We start from the raw sequence: 16,929 nt of genomic DNA, 5'->3' as shown, positions 1-16,929 counted from the left end.
TGTACCCCAGTGATCTCTGATCTATGTCTTTGGGAGTCTTGCACCCTCTGGTTTGCCATGAGTGTCCACCACTGCAGCTAGCCCAGGGAGCCTGAAGAACACGTGCCAGGGACCCACAGCGTGGCTGGCAGAGGGATGAGACCAGCTCCTCCAGTCTCCCTAGGTTCACATATATTTCCTCATCCATGTGTTCAACTCCCAGTGGGAAAGGACTGACTCTTTGGTGGTTGATATAATCTCTCAGATTCAATATTGTGCATGTATAATGGTAAAAATGCACTTTCACATACAGCTGGGACCTCACACTGTCCTAGTGAGATTGGTCATGTGCATAATAACATCTTCAGAAGATCATAGAGGCAGAGTGACCTGCCCAAAGTCAGAGTGCTAGATGGTAACTGCAGAGTGGAAAGTGTAATCCAACTCACCTGACTTCCAGGCCAAAGTCATTCATTCATTCAACAAATGTTTACTAAGGACCTCTTAGTGCTGGGCACAGGGTTAGGCTCTGGGGGTAGAGCAGTGAACAACAGTAGATGCCTGCCCTCATTCTAGTTGAAGAGATAGACAAGAAATCACAAAATAAATATGTAATATGTTGACCCTAATATCAGGGTGGTGTGATAAGTGCACCTTGGCCCAGGCTGTACCTACTTATCCTGAACATTAATGCTGCTAATCCGTTTTCCTGGGCAAAGGCCCCTCACCTTCCTCATCTGTTCCTCCAGAAATTGCTCACTCAAATTTCTCTAATAAGAAAGAGCCATCTTTGCCAAGGAAATTTGAATTTCAGAGCTCCTTTGCTTGCCAACTGAGTTAAGAACAAGTCAATTGATCCAGTGTTTTGGAATGATGTAAACAAAACCACTGTTTGTCTGCTTCATCCCAAACTGCCCCCCGACCTCTGCCTACCCTTATAGAGTAACTGAACTTCTCCAGGGTTCTGTCCACAAAATGCCCATGAAAGAGATTGGTCAGGCTGGATTAGTGAACCAATAGTAGGAGAAAGGACTTTCTTTCTCTTACCATTTAAATGTTTCTACCTTTCTATCAAAACAGCAGGGAATCAATACAAGCCCAAGAGAGACACAGTGATTGGAATATGGCTGAGCTGAGCCTGTACTCTGACTTGTGCAGTCAGATGGTTCCATGACAAAGCTGTGGTGCCCAGAGTACACACTGATGTGATTGTCCTTGGGAGTTAGATCAGGTGTCAACACAACAAGCTTATGGTGAGTAGTCACCATTTGGCTCTAACTATTTCTTAAGCCCCTTGTATGTGTTAGGCACTAAACTAGATATAGGTAAGCAGGATCACAGGGGTAGTGATGTATATCTGCACTGGGTACATTGAGAGGCTGTCAGTTATGCTTGGGGGTGGAACTACAGAGGATTAATTGAGGAGCTGACCTGAACTGCATCTTGAATGACAGGAGGTAATCAGAGTGTGGCTGGTAGGGGGTGGCTGTCAAGGGCACTGTAGACAGTCATGCTAGAGAAAGCTAAAGACACAGAGAGCCAGTGCATACTTGGGACAGCTAGTGCATGGGTAAGATGCAGGGGAAGGTGTGTTGTGAGAAATAAGGCTGAGGGAGTGGTTGGTCAGTACAGGCCATACCCAGATGGTCCTTCTTTGCACTGTTAGGAGTTAGGGCTTCATCCTGTAGGCAATGAGGAGCCACCAAAATGTTTTAAGCAGAGGACTAGCATGATCAGATTTGCACTTAATGATGCTTCCTCTGATGGTGACTTGGCCTGAAGATTAACATATTGAATGAGAAAAGGAAGCATTTGGCACATCTTTATTAAAGGTCAATGTGATTTGTTTAACCAAGCTTGCACTTGAAACATATTGGGTATTGTAGCATGCTGCTATTATTGTATTTTATTTTATTAGGGTTGGTGGGGAGGAGGGATCGAAGGAGACCATAGAATGAGGGGCATTCTAGGCATGACTAGTGTAAAGAAAAAGAACATTTATGTTTTTCTGAAACTATAATCAGTTTCTGTGTTGCATCTACATTTGAGGACAGGGTTGAGGTGTGTGTGTGTGTGTGTTTGTGTGTGTGTGTGTTGAGGTGGGGGGAAGCCCAGAGCAAGAAGTTATGCTGATGGATTTAACCCACGTAGCTGGGTAACCTGCTTCCAAAACACTCTTGTGCTGATATCCCGGACTCTGCTGCTGTGGTCCTGCCAGGAGATTCCTCTTCACCCATGTTGCCTGTGAGGTATGCAGTGGTTGTCAGAGAACATGGCAGCTCTTAACCTCTCACAGTTCTCATTCACCACTTTGTTCTTCTCATGAATCTGCTAATATGCATACCTCACATTTGCCCTTTCAATTTCCTCACACTATCGAACTCAGAACGACCCCCATGTGAAGAATGTGAACTTTGGTCTCAGACTGGAGTTTCAGTGCTGGCTTTGCTGTTAACCATCTGCGTGACCTTGGACATGCAGGTAACCATCAGAGCCTCAGTTTCCACTTCTATAGTATGCAGATAGTAGGAGTGATCAATGGACTGAATGGTTGTCTCCCTCAAATTTATAAATTGAAATCCTAATCCTTAATGTGATATTATGAGGTGGGGCCTTTGGGAGGTGATTAGGTCATGAGGGTGGAGCCCTCATAAATAGAATTAATGTCCTTTAAAAAAAAAACCCAGAGGGGTCTCTCACCTTCTTTTTGCCATGTGAAAATACAACAAGAATTCTGCAACCCAGAAGAGGGATTTCAACAGAACCCAATTATGCTGGCACCCTCATCCCAGAATTGCATGCTTCCAGAACTATGAGAAATAAATTCTGTTGTTTATAAGCCACCCAGTCTATGCTACTTTATTATATTAGGCCAAAATGACTAAGACAGAGTACTTGTCTCACAGAGTTGTTTGAGGAACAAATGAGATCACACTTTTCAAGGCCTGGCCTGTGGTAAGTACTCACCAATACTGATGTCTTTGCCCAGCTTCCCTGGGATAACCACTGCTTGGCCTCCCTGAGGTTTCCTGGCTCTTCCCCACTGGGTTAGGGCCTTCCTTTTACACCATATTTACTGAATTAGCTTGCCAATAATTACTTACCTATTTGAATGACCCACTAAAGTGTGAGATCCTTTGGGAGAAGGGCTTCCATCTTTTATCTCTGATTCCCTAAGCTCTAGCATGGGATCTACCACATAGTGGGTGCTCATTAAACATTGGTTACATGAATTAATGAAATAGTTTCTGCCTAACAGCTTCACCTGCTGGTGGTTCTGGACAGAAAATAAAGGAGGAAGAGGCAACATCTTGCATCAGATGATGGAGAAAATCTCTGAGGCTTTAGTCTATACCATTAGCTTAAATAGGTGCTGCTCACCACTACTTCCGAATATGGCATACCCCAGATCTCAGAGTGAGACAGAGACTGTTGCCTGTCACCATATGGCATTGCTGTTTCTACACCAAACATGCCTGTGTGTTTACATTGCTGAAACTGTAATGTATGCATTTAACATGTAACACTTGTCCTCAAGACTCACCATTCTGCCTCAAAGACTGCCATTAAGTCACTGTTCTATCTTTTAGGGATTGAAATTTGAGAACCACAGACTACATTTTTATATCTTTTATATATCTTCTTTTCTCTCCACAGAGAAGACTTGCTTGATGTATTTGGCAGGAAAGAGGCAGTGGAACCCAAGAAAGTTTTCAGTCCTAGTGTTAAGAAACACTGACCCACAGACTATCTTGTTCATGCAGAAGCCAGCAGAAAACCAAAGGTTTGTACATGCCACTATTATCCTGTGGGCATTGCAGACAGAAAGGAGCCCAAGAACTAATGTTCTGAAAGGGGATTCTGCTCTCCAAACTTTCAAGGCTCTATTCATTAGCAAGGATGCCAATGATCCACAGGTCGGAGTTATTTATAAACAGAGAAATAAAAATTTTGGGTGAAGCTCAGAGGTCAATAGGCTGATCATGCCTGCCTCTGCTTGTTTTAAGGATGTTTTCTGAAAGGAAGCAATGGCATGAAATAAATTTTCATGGCTAGTTTTATAGAGAGGTTTCTTTCCTATCTATCTATCATCTATCTATCTATCTATCTATCTATCTATCATCTATCTATCATCTATCTATCATCTATCATTATCTATCTATTATCTATCTATCTATCTATCTATCTATCTATCTATCTATCATCTATCATTATCTATCTATTATCTATCTATCTATCTATCTATCTATCTATCTATCTATCTATCTATCCATCTATCATCTATCCATCATCTATCATTATCACATAGAGGGCAGAGCCCTGGACTTCAAGCAGGAGTCTTAATTCAAGTCTAAGTTCCGATTGTGGCTGTACCAGTAACTTACTCTTTCTTCATGGATAAGTCACGTAACCTCTTTCTTGTTGGCACCAGAATATTCTGGATAATTGGCAAGGTCATCTTTAGGTTAAAAAATAATTTGTAGACCCTCAAATATCCTTCAATATAAATAAGCTTACATAGACAAATTTATCTTCAGTAGGTCAAATTTTTGGTACAACAGAGTTGTAATTTTTTAATGTGTTCGCTATATCTCTACACCATAGGAAGACCTCTTAGGTAGTCAATAGGTAGAGAATATTTACACACAGTTTATAGCCCCATTTTATTCTTTCTAATAATTAGAGAAGTTAACAGCTGTGCTTTTGATTTTATGACATGCCCTTGTCGAATCTGTGATTTATCTTATACTGAGTTCTTAGTTATGGACACAACTCCCAAGCTGACTCTGACTTTTTCTTTCCTTCCTTCCTTCCTTCCTTCCTTCCTTCCTTCCTTCCTTCCTTCCTTCCTTCCTTCCTTCCTTCAAGAGAAACACACTGTGATGAAATGCCTAGGATCACATAGTGGGGGAATCTTTCCTTTAGTCTGAACTTCAATGGTGGCCTCTGGTAAATGCATGCTGTTTACTTATGTAACACTGATGAGATTTAACATCGTTTGGCTTCCTACTTATGAAGTTCCCATTCAAAGAGAATGATGCCAAGTGAGAAAAAGGCATGGCAGTTCCAGAGATCAATACTGGACTTGGTTCTGATCAATATGGAACTCTTTGGCAATTTTCTCATATGGAATGACATTTCCTCTTGTAATCTGAGGCAAATTCAACTGAAATGAAAAAAAGGCAATTACTAAAGGATAAAGTAATATGACTTTTCATTTTGTACAAACAAAAAATGAAAAAGAGGGCTTCTGAGAATTGGATTCAATGGAGGTAAGCTGTTCCTTTTCCTTGCTGATTCTAGTTACTACTTGGATTGCAACATGGGGAGTGGTGTGCTGCATTTTGCATTCTGTGAAAAAATTTCCAAAGCCATTCATTTGAAATGAAAGCACAAGTTCAATTAAGCATAGAGAAAGGCACTGGGAGTAATATGCTTAATCTCCCCGGCGATATTTCATCACATTTTAAACACTGTGTTCCTCTGAGGAGCGGGCACACAGAACACTTCCCTAGGAACGGAGAAGTATAAGACAGTTACAAGTTGGTCGCTCCTTGCCTACACATTCATCTTTTAGTCAGGGTTGGGGAGGTGGCTAAAGCAAAGTTATAAACAAGCAAGACTGATGAAAGATTTTTAAAGGGCTAAAAGCATCATGTTTAAAAGCTTTCCTCCAAACACTTTATTTGTGTGCCTTTATTTCCTTGCTGGAAATACATATTAAGACAATAACCAGACCCTTTTAAATCTGGAATCTATAATCTTTTAGATTCTTATTGGACTGAAGTTCACCATTGTATTTACTGTCTGTGAAATGAATGGAGTACGTGAAATTGAAACAGAATGAAGCTAATAAAATACTCCACTGTCCTAGGACCCTGGAAGAAAGCATTCATTTATGTGTACTGTTCTAATAACAACTCCCTCTTACCCACTTAAGAAGGCTCTTTACTCTCCATTAGTCACTGGTTTCACCACTTGAAAATATCATAAATTTTTTTTTTTAAATAATGCTATCTCCATGAAATCATGTGGCTAATAAAATGATAGGAATGTCACCTTTTATGTAATTGGGGCTCTGTGCCTGCTTATTAATTAACACAAGGAAGATGGAGGGATATTGGCATTGTTCCAATACACTACATTAAAAAATTAAAATACTTCAAGAAAATTACCAACATCTTCTCCATAAAATCCTTTCAGAAAATCCATTTTTCAATGTCATGATTTCAGTCTTGACCCTTAATCTGTTGAAGGGGAATTTAACTTTAATAAAATGGATTTTCTTTAGAAGACTTTCTAAATTCAGCCTGAAATTAATTCAGGCTGGTCTTTTCCATTTTCAGTCTGGGTTAGTGAGAATATTTTGTGAGATTTGCTCAGAAGTGTGAAATCCAAGCTTTCAAAGAAAGTATAAGCTCACTTGGCTATTACCATCCACTGTATGGGTCCCACAAAGGAGGTGGGCTTCATTAGAGCAAGCAAGCTCTGTTGCCTTTGTGCCTTGCCCTGAATTCACCTTGAAGATAACTTTTATTTAGTATTATAGTGACCTGCCTCCCACCCTCCCGGAAGCTGGATTTGACCACAATATACCTTAGGATAATTTAGAAACACATGTTATTAGGTACCTTGTTTATACCAGTCAATGTCCATGCAACTGACACATTGCCTTGTTTAATCCTCATCCCAACCCTCTCAATATAAGTGTTAATATCCTCTTTTATTGATGAGGAAATTATCTCAGAGAGGTTAAGAAACTTGCCTGAAGTCACACAGTAAAGAAGTGGTAGAGCCAGGAGCCCAGGTGTGCTTAGCTCCGTATCGCTTCACTAGAACACATTGTGTCCCATAAGTATAGTGATTTTTACCAGCATGTTGGCTTCCAAAATTTCCAGTCCTTTTGGCAAGATTCTCCTTTTTTCCTCCTTTTATGGATCACCTGGCATTGATCTTTCTCAACTGCCTGAATAGAATGATTTTGCACAATTCCTTTTTTTCTCCCTAGTCATCTAACGTATGTATATTCAAATCAAGCAAATGGATTGTGTGCCTACTGGCTGCCATTTTGCAGTGATTTCACCCCATGTTTCCATGCTTACTCCTGTGTCTTTGCACCTCCTGAGCCAGTTGATGAGACAGACATACAAGAGCCTCTTCCAGGGTAGGATTTAAAAGATATCTTTAGAAATGATTTATAATCTTAAGTCATGGGGATCCTCCAAAAGTGAGGATATGTCCACCTCTCTTCTCTATTTATTCTCTCCCATGATTTCACCCAGGTTTAAATGCCATCTGGATCCCAGTGACTTCCACATTTATATCTGTAGTTCTGTCTCCTGAAATCCAGGCTCATATATCCAACTGCCTATTTCATACCTCTTCTTTGATGCCCATCTCGAGCTTAACTTCTGATTCCCTTCCCATCCATGAATATGCTTCATCCATAATCTTCCCCATCTCAGATGATGCAAAAGTCTTCCTTCCAGTTGCTCGGGCTAAAAACCCACAGTCATCCTTGACTCCTCTCTTTCATATCACACACCTGATCTGTCAGGAAATCTCTTGGCTCTTCCTTCAGAATATACCCAATCATTTCTCATCACCTCCCCAACAGTGGCCTGGTCATGATCAATATTGCCTCATCATTTGAATTGCTGCAATCATCTCCCAACTTTTGTTCATTCCCCTCTATAGTCTATCCAAACAGAGTGATCCTTTTGTCAGGAGATCATGTCACTCTCTGCTCAGAGTCTTAGATTGACTTTTCATTACAAATGACCTCCAAGAGAAAGACTGATGAGGAAGGTTGACCCAATCTAGTACCAATCTCTATGCCTTCTCTGGTTTCTGTATGTGCCCAATAATGTCAGTGCCAGTGTGTTCCTTTGAATGACAGTGATTTCCACTGGTAGTCCCATGCCAAGGGACAATCAGGAGTTTCAGGAGGCTTAGGATGGTATGAGCTTGAACTTTCAAAGTGCCCACGAGTTTTGTGCTTAGTTTATGACCCTTCTCAAGTGGAAACAAATGCAAAAAGCAAAGAGATGGCTCTTCAAACAGAACTAAAGTTGGAATTAAGAGAAGAACATACTCTTAAGCTTCATGTAATGTGAAGGTTTTAAGACCTCACAGCTAAGCTTTCCTTGCTCCTTAGAGAGGAAGACAGCAGAAAAGTAAGAGCATAGATAAGTCCCTGGGAGGACCTATGCAGGAACCCCTGTTCTCCCACTATGGATGAGTAAATTATTGTTCAGGAAATGTTCACTCCCTCCCCAGCCCCAGCTCCATGGGAGTATTTTGATGTTGAGCTTGGCCATGTGACTTGCTTTGGCCAGTGGAAAGTGGATAGCATTGACAGCAAATGAGTTTCAAGCCTAGGACTTAAGCAATACCATACATTTCTAACCCCCACCATGAGAAGTACTTGATCCCAGAAAAATGAGAGCCACATGGAGCCAAGCTCTCCTAGTTGAACTTTAGAGTCACTCCAACCAACCCACAGATGCAGTAGTAAGAAATAAATGCCTAACATTGAATGCTTGTTTATTATGCAGAAGTTGCTGACTAATAGAGACGCTCATTAGATGTGTATCCTTGACAAATGGCTTCACTGCTTAGAGGCTTGCTTACCTTATCTGTAAGCTGAGATAGCAATTGTACCTATTTTGAGGATGTAAGCATCAGGTGAGCTTCTGTGCGTGAAGCTCTAGCACAGAGCCTGGAGTGCAGAAAGTGCTTGGTTAGCATCACTTCCATGTTCCTGATGCTGAGCACTTTGCAGAGTGAGTACCACACCTGAGCGAGTGCAGCAGATTGAAGCTATGCTGGGTTGTAGTTCTGGTTAGCAGCAGCAGAATGGGCTGGTTGGGAGAGTGGGTGGGGGCTGAGGTCATGTGTCCCTGGGTAGTGTGGTTGAGTGGCAGCTGGGGGGAATCCATTGCTTGTTTGCTTTAAAGTATGAAAGCAGGGTACTCTGATAGGTGCCCCTGAGCAGGGGCAGAATTTGTCTCTACCAGAACTCATGGGCCAATGCCAGCGTAACCTGCTGCCTCCTGAAGAGCCTCTGGAGGGACTTCCATGCTTTTATTTCCCACCCACTGGTTGTGGCTTTATGCATGACTCCTGTTTCAGAAACTCCCCTGCTTGCCACCTGTCCAACATTCCACAGGCTGGCTGCCTCTGGGCGTGCAGCTGGAGGGAAGAGTGCTGGCACTTTCCTGCTGAGAAAATCAATCTCTTTGAGCCACAGTGTCCTGGGCATTGCAGTGTGTAGGCGATTCCCACTTCTTGGGACAGTCATTATCCCTGCAGTGTTACTTCCTTCAGATACTTGATAAAGGTGTTCCTGGGAACACCTCCATTATTCCCCAACAGTGTAAGAGCACAAAATACCTGTGATTAGGGAGTTAATCTCCCCGTGTGGGGTCTCTTTATCTTACATGAGTTCCCTTTGGCCCTGACAGATAGAAAAGGGGGCAGGAGAAGGGAGAACTCCTGCTCTCTCCTAGTCCCACTTCTAGGAGACTGTATCTAGGGTTGTGAGGTCATTTCTTCAAATATGCTTCTGTGTAAACTCCTCAGCCTGTTCTCAAGACACCTCAAGATTTGACTCCAGACCATCTTTCCTGCCATTCCCTCTGTCCCTGTCACTGCTACTTTAGGGACCATTCATTCTTCCCTTAATTCAGGCCGTCACCAACGTGTATTGGGTGTGCTATGGGTACTGAGAGGAAGAGCTCATGAAGACAAAGTTCCTGATTTGAACTCTTCAGAGCCCTTTAAATGCTCTCCTTGCTTTTGTATATGCTGCTTAGAATCTCCCTCCCTCTTTTCTGGCTTTCTTTCTTTCTTCACCAAATTGTTACTCCTCTATTCAGTGCTTATTTGAATAGCAATTGCTATGTGTAACCTTGCCATGAATTTTAGGCAGATTTTCTATGATCCCAAAGAGTTCTGTTCCTATTTTTAATACATTGTACTTGTTACACAAATCGTTAGGAAACACTATGATATGTCTGTCTCTCTGACTAGAGAGTGAGGGACTCATGGACGGAAAACATGTTCTATTGATCTCTCTATTCCCGGCACTCAGGACCACTTAATAAATATTTGTAATATGGGTGAGTGCACAAACGAATGAAGGTCTTTGGTCTTAATATTGCTATCCTCTTCAGCTATTGCCAAAGTCAGTCCTTCTCAGTTCCTACAGACCCAATGGGGGTGAGTCAGTAGAGACATCTCACTTGAAGTAGATGAAGTTGAAGCTCCCCTCAGCCACAAAACTGCTATTCATCGCTGTTTCCACAAGATCCGTCATGCCGGTTCTCTAGCCCCTATTTGCACCAGAATTGATACCTGTTCATGTAAAAGGCCACCTTGCCATAGCACAAACCCATATGGATGCTTTCATCTTTGGCAGCAGCCACATCACTTAATATTAATCAGACCAGAGCCGGGGGATGGGGAGGAAGTTCCCACTAACGACTGACTCTGCAGCTGGCAATTTCTTAGATGGTGTCTTGGGGCTTAATGTGTGATTTCATGGCTTTTCATGGTCTCTAAACTGCAAATTCAAGATTATTATTTTTTTTTTAACCAGTCCAACTTACAATCTTTATGTATGCTTTCAAAACTGTATCACTGTACAAACAAAAACCCAAATAAAAATGCCATTTGGACTTGGGGAACTAAAATCTGTACCACAGAGAGGTAGACATGAGGAATGTGTATGTGTAAGGAATAAAGCAGAGCAAGTAGCATCCAATTGCCTCTTCTATTTCCCCAAATCTTGGCTGTTTAAGTTATTCACCAGCAATAGAGATTGTTTCTTATACTTCTTTATGTTTAAACTTCTGCCATATATCCAAGAACTATGACGGATGCTGGTGTGTGTAACAGTCAGCATGGCTGGAGCATGGGTATGTGGATGGTGAGAGGATGAGACTGGAGAGGTTGATGCCCACGTGTTACGTGAGAGGGCAGTGTTAACCAAGCTAGCGAGGATTTGGCCTCTGCTCTGTAGCAAAGACAGAGCTGTGGGTGGCTCTTAACCATGGGAGATAATCTGAGGTAGATCATCAGATTGGTGTTTTAGTTGCACTCTTCATAGTCTGACTGGTAGATTGGAGGGGGTAGAGACTGGAGGAAGGGAGACCATTTAGGAGATTACTTTAAGCAATCTAGGTAAAAAGTAATAAAGGTCCGTGGTGAGTGCAATGAACATGTAGACCAAATCATGGGCATAGATTTGAAATATATTTAGGAGGGAGAATTACAACATTTGTAGAAAGAAATGTAAAGAACAGTAACCTGGAAGTTAAGCTGGAGCATCTAATAGAGGGCCATTTATGCCACATTTAAAATTTCAGACTTTGTCCTTAAAGGTCCTAGGGAGTCACCGGTGGAAACTCAGTCTGCTGCAGTGTGAAAAATGGATGGAAAATAGACACGTCCACAGGTAAGGAGACCCATCAGAGGCTACGTCCAGTAGACCTGGTAAGAAACTGTTTCTGAGTGAGACAATGAGTATGTTCATTACATTAAGTTACCCCATCTTCTTCTGGATTCAAGTGAAACAATCCGGTTGTAAGAGTATATACTCTAGCTACATTGTGAGATGTAGGAGAAGATATTCTAGACATACCAGTAGTAGGTTATTGGACTGCTCTCTCATGCAAAGCTCTGAAGTTCTATATGTGGCCATGTATTTTGAGAGATACCCTTCTGCAGAAGTAGGTTGTCATTTAGGAATACTTTCCCTCCCTTAGAATATTAAATTACCCATGTCTGCTCTAAAGAGAACTGGAGGAAAAAACAATGGTCCCATTACTTCCTTTTCATTTTGTTTGAAATCTAGTACCAGAGATATTTACAACAACAGCAATAGACTGCAGGAAAGAACTTGATGACTTGTCCTCAGTGGGGCATCTGACATTGTGACATCATCTTGTATATATATAATTATTATATATTGGATCCCTTCAAAAACATAAGTGCTGCTTCTGTGGCAGCAGAAATTTGCATAGCCCAGTCCTGTGAAGCTATACCTTTCCAATTAATCTTTTTTTTAATAGAGAAAAGGCTTTATTAATCTGGATAAATGTTAGGCATGTGTATCTCTCATTTTCCTGAAGCATGGTAAGTAAATAATGCATTTCTTTACTTTGCAAGGTTTGTACATTATCTCCTGAGCACATGTAAATATAGTTTACCAGAAATGTAGTGTTTTGCTCAAAAGAGACTTTGGGCAGAAAAATCCACTTAAAAAGTTTGACCAACAAAAACTGATTCAGCTGCTTTAAAATCCACCTTGATGGGGCTTCCTAGGTGGCGCAGTGGCTGAGAATCTGCCTGCCAATGCAAGGGACACGGGTTCAATCCCTGCTCCAGGAGGATCCCACCAAAGAAGAAGAAAAATTAAAAATAAAATCCACCTTGATGAAAATGACACCTTTTTCTTTTTTCTTTTTTTGTGACTAGTGAATCTACTCTTGGAAGAAGAAATAGGTAAGCAAGAGGAAGTAGGAGAAAATAAAATACTTGGAGGTGATAGATTATCTCCGTGCAACACACATTTTTAAGATGACAAGGGAGCTTCAAGTACTTTGGTTGATTTTCTATCCTTTTCTTTCTTTTACTATATTTATTTATTTATTTATTTATTATTTATTTATTACTGTATTTATACATATATCCCCATATCCCCTCCCTCCCGCAACTCCTTCCCACCCTTCCTGTCCTGGTCCTCTAAGGCACCACCCATCATCGAGTTGATCTCCCTTGTTATACAGCAACTTCCCACTAGCTATCTATTTTAAGGTTGGTAGTGTAAATATGTCTGTGCTACTCTCTCACTTTGTCCCAGCTTCTCCTTCACCACCCCTGCCCCCCCCAACCCTGTGTCCTCCAGTCTCTGCATCTGCATCCTTATTCTTGCCCTGTCACCGGGTTCATCAGTACCATTTTTTTAGATTCCGTATATATGAGTTAGCATACAGTATTCATTTTTCTCTTTCTGGCTTACTTCCCTTTGTATGACAGTCTCTAGATCTATCCACCTCATTACATATAGCTCCATTTCATTCCTTTTTATGGCTGAGTAATATTCCATTGTATATATGTGCCACATCTTCTTTATCCATTCATCTGTTGATGGGCATTTAGGTTGCTTCCATGTCCTGGCTATTGTAAATAGTGCTGCAATGAACATTACGGTACATGTTTCTTTTTGGATTATAGTTTCCTCTGGGTATATGCCCAGTAGTGGGATTACTGGATCATATGGTAGTTCTATTTTTATTTTAAGGAACCTCCAAACTGTTTTTGAAAATTCAAGATTATTTGAAAGCATTTTATTTAATTTTTATGCTCTTTTAATCAAAAAGTTAAAAAACTTATAATCTTTTATGGGCAGTTATAAAAAACTATTTGCACAGAAGACAGAAATATCTCCCTCTGCTGAGCAATCTAAGTTTGAACTTAAAGAGGACTGCATAGGGGTACTGATGAGGAAGGGTGGGGTGGTTTTGGAGATAACTTAATACTTCTAGGTGATTCTCCAGGTTCATTCATCACCCCAGCGTCCCCAACCCCAACCTCTTCATATGGGATTGGCTTCATATGGGAGTTCCGTGTGGTAAGGGCTGGTATCTGGCCTATCTCTATATTCCAGGAGCCTCACTTGGTGCCTATTATGAAGCAGGTGTGCAGGAAATGCTTGCTGAATGGATGAAAAATTGAACAAGGGAAGGGTTCTTCGTACTCTCCCTCCAGCAGTCCAAGATGAGATCTGTAGGTATTCACTCTGTCTTTTCACATCACCATTGCAGGTAGAAGCAGCAGTATCCTCCACCAAGTCAGGACATGCCAAGAGGATGTGGGGTGTTAGGATGTTTGTGTGCTTTCTACTTTTGCGAAAATCAGATTAAGAATCCTAGATTTAGAAAGGCCTTAGAAAACTGAAGTTCAACTTCACTTTAACATTTTTTTCCTGTACTGTTTTCTTTCATTCCCTTGGTGTGTGCTATTTCCCATAACTTTCCCCAAATCCTGCAACCTTTGGGATTGCTGTGGAAGACAGAAGTATCTTTTCCTCTCTACTCCCTTCAACTTTGCATTGTTCTCTCTTTTATGCTTAAAAATTCTGGGGATAAAACACTCTAGAAATCCAAGGAAATTAGACAGAGTTCTCTAGGTCATTGTATCATATATGGAAATGAAGAAAAATACCACCCTGCCTCCATCTGAAAGGGAAACTCAGTGACACAGAGAGGGAGATAGGGTCCAGCCGAGGGCCTCTGGATGTGTTGAAGTTGGATCCAGATCACCTGGTGAATGCTTTTTCAATCACATAATCGGCAAAGCCCCAAATGTTCCCAGCTGACACGGAGGAGTCCGTCAGCTGGTAGAGTCCCCCAGCTCATTACCAACCCATGGGGTAGCGATGAGTGTCATCATCATAACCAGCATTGCCTTAGACAGCATGGATGCAAAGGCACTCTGGGGGCTTCTGCTTGAAATGGGCTGCTTCTTAGCCAACCCTGACTCTCCAGAGTGACTTTCTGCAGAATTAAAAGATCGAGAAGCTGAAAGAGGCCCTTGGAGATCATCAGTGCTGGCTTTCTGCCTTCAGACAGGACTAACCTTTATAGAATAGTTGCTATATAGGAAACTGAACCAAACTTACTTTTATATGTTATTCTTGTGATAGTATCTCTGTTGAGCATTCGATTAAGAAATGGGTTTGGTGAATCAGAAACCTAGGGGAGAAAAGAAAATATTAATAACTTGGCTGTACTATTCCAGGATAAACATCAGCTCCATGCATTTACTTATTTACTCATATTTATTGAGTGCCTACCATGCTCTAAACACTGTGATGGCTGGAAATTCACAGATCAAATATATAGAATCTACTTTCCAGAAACCACAGTCTAGAGAAAGAAGACAGGTAAGTAACCAAATAATTATAATTTAGTGTGAAGAGTGCTAAGATAGAGTTACAGGTGTGATGATATTAGAGGAAGACCAGGCCTAAGCTGAGTCTTAAAGGATGGGTAGAAGTTAGCAAAGTGCTTTGGTAGTATAGTGTAGAAAAGGAGGAAGGGTGAGGAGAAACATGAGATACAGAGGATTGTGCACACATGGACATGAAAGAACTAGTCATGCTAGGGAAGTATGTCAGTGTAGATGAAGGTGAGAGGATGGGGAAGGATGGGAGGTAAGGATAGAGAGGTAGGCAGGGGCTAGGTCATGTCAGGCTTTGAATGTCATATTAGGGCATTTAAAATTTATTATGTAGAGATGGGGAACCATCAGAGGGAGTAGGGAGTAGGGAGTGACATATTAGGAAGGGGATAGTCATTCAAGTAGGGGGTGAAAGAGAAAGAGCACCCAGAGCAGTGGTATCAGGAGATAAAAAAGATCTCTCAGAAATAATATAGGATCTTATACCATTGCTCAGTATCACATGAATCAAATATATCATAAGCCATGTCATTCAGACAATCAATCATCCATCCATCCGTCCATCTATCCATCCAAAAAATATTTACCAAGTACCTATTATGGGTGACACATTTTACTAGATGTTCAGGGATCAGTTCCCATTTTATACCCATGCTGTTAGGTCTCCAAATTCCTTCTTTGGAGAATAAGCCAAGCTTCCAGGGGCTTAAGCCAGGGAACTACCATTTGGAGACTGATGGGCCCCCACAAGACTGTGTATACTGTTTTCTCAACAACTCCCTTTTTACTCAACCTTTTTCCAGGGACCATTGTTCATCCTAGTTATTTTTCTCCTACCTTGCTCAGCTCTGCTCTGTAATTTACACCTCAGCTGCTAATCAGATGTTGTGACACATTAACATTTTAAATCTGATTTATTTTGAGGGTTGGAAAGATTGCAGTAGATTATTATTATTATTATATAAGCAACAGGTAATTTTTAGTTTGGAGAAAGCACAGACTGTTTATTTTCCCTCCATCTGCCTTTCCTTTCCCACACAGTTTCCTGGGTATGTTGTGTGGTGAGACATATACCAAGGGGGTTTGGTGAGTGACAATGTTCAACAGAGGTAAAATCCTAACCCAAATGGAGAAAAGTCCCCAAATTAAACACTGCTGCTCCCTGGAAGCTTTAGCGTCAAATCCAATTTCTACTTTGACATCCTGTTCAGCTATTTAAAAGATAGCCGGAAGCTGCCTGTTTGTGCTGATGCACCTCATGAAAGGAGAGACAAAAATAGACTGTTGTGGTAGGTAAGGAGTCTGCTATGTCCCTTAATCAGGTGCCTTGGGTTCCTGGTACCTGGTGAGTCTGGGTAGAGCTAACAATGTGACTAGACCTTTTTGCGCTGATGAAAAATAATTGAAAAATTTCCAAAGTACACACAAATGATTTGTGGGCTCTATCATGTTGGCTACGTGGGTGAGAGGATAAAATATGTACTTGATATAAGTAAGCTTAAGTGGGAAGTTAATAGTGTGTGATTGAGCAGCAATTATAGCCAAATCTCAGTTCCCTGTGGTCACAGGAAGAGTGGGGGATTAGGAGGGGACTGGGATAAGTAAAACCCACAGATAAACAAATCTCTTATAAACAAACAATTCCAATCCTTTTACGGCTCAGCCTTTGGCCAGGGTGACATCTCAAGGGCTCAGCTGACCTAAATATGAAGCCTCTCATTTTCTGTTCCTGCCTACCTTGCAGGGAGCTGGGGAGGGGAGGCAGAAAGATCAGAAGGAAGGGAGGAGTACCAGAGGCTTTGTTCACATCATTTCTAGGTACCAGTGCCTAGCACAAGGCTGGTCTGTGTCCATGCTCAGTCAGTGCTTGGGGATGAGTGAATGACAAGGCACAGCTTAGATAACTCACTGTGGAGCATCTGGGAGTTGATTATGTTGGACAAAGAAGTGCTGTGGCTTACCTTGAGATCTAGCCAGGAA

General features: G+C 41.5%; 1 protein-coding gene across 1 annotated transcript in view; it reads right to left on the bottom strand.

Annotated features, from left to right (window-relative positions):
* The window catches only part of CA10 (carbonic anhydrase 10), a 702,035-nt gene that overhangs the window by 5,607 nt on the left and 679,499 nt on the right, over window positions 1-16,929 (bottom strand). The window contains exon 6 of the mRNA XM_057717015.1: window positions 14,669-14,741. Within this exon, the coding sequence (XP_057572998.1) occupies window positions 14,669-14,741 (73 nt within the window). The remainder of the gene's footprint in view (window positions 1-14,668; window positions 14,742-16,929) is intronic.

Source organism: Hippopotamus amphibius, chromosome 17, assembly GCF_030028045.1.
Source record: "Hippopotamus amphibius kiboko isolate mHipAmp2 chromosome 17, mHipAmp2.hap2, whole genome shotgun sequence".
Taxonomy (NCBI): domain Eukaryota; kingdom Metazoa; phylum Chordata; class Mammalia; order Artiodactyla; family Hippopotamidae; genus Hippopotamus; species Hippopotamus amphibius.
The sequence above is the reverse complement of the archived record's forward strand: the minus strand, read 5'-3'. Positions and strand labels throughout refer to the sequence as shown.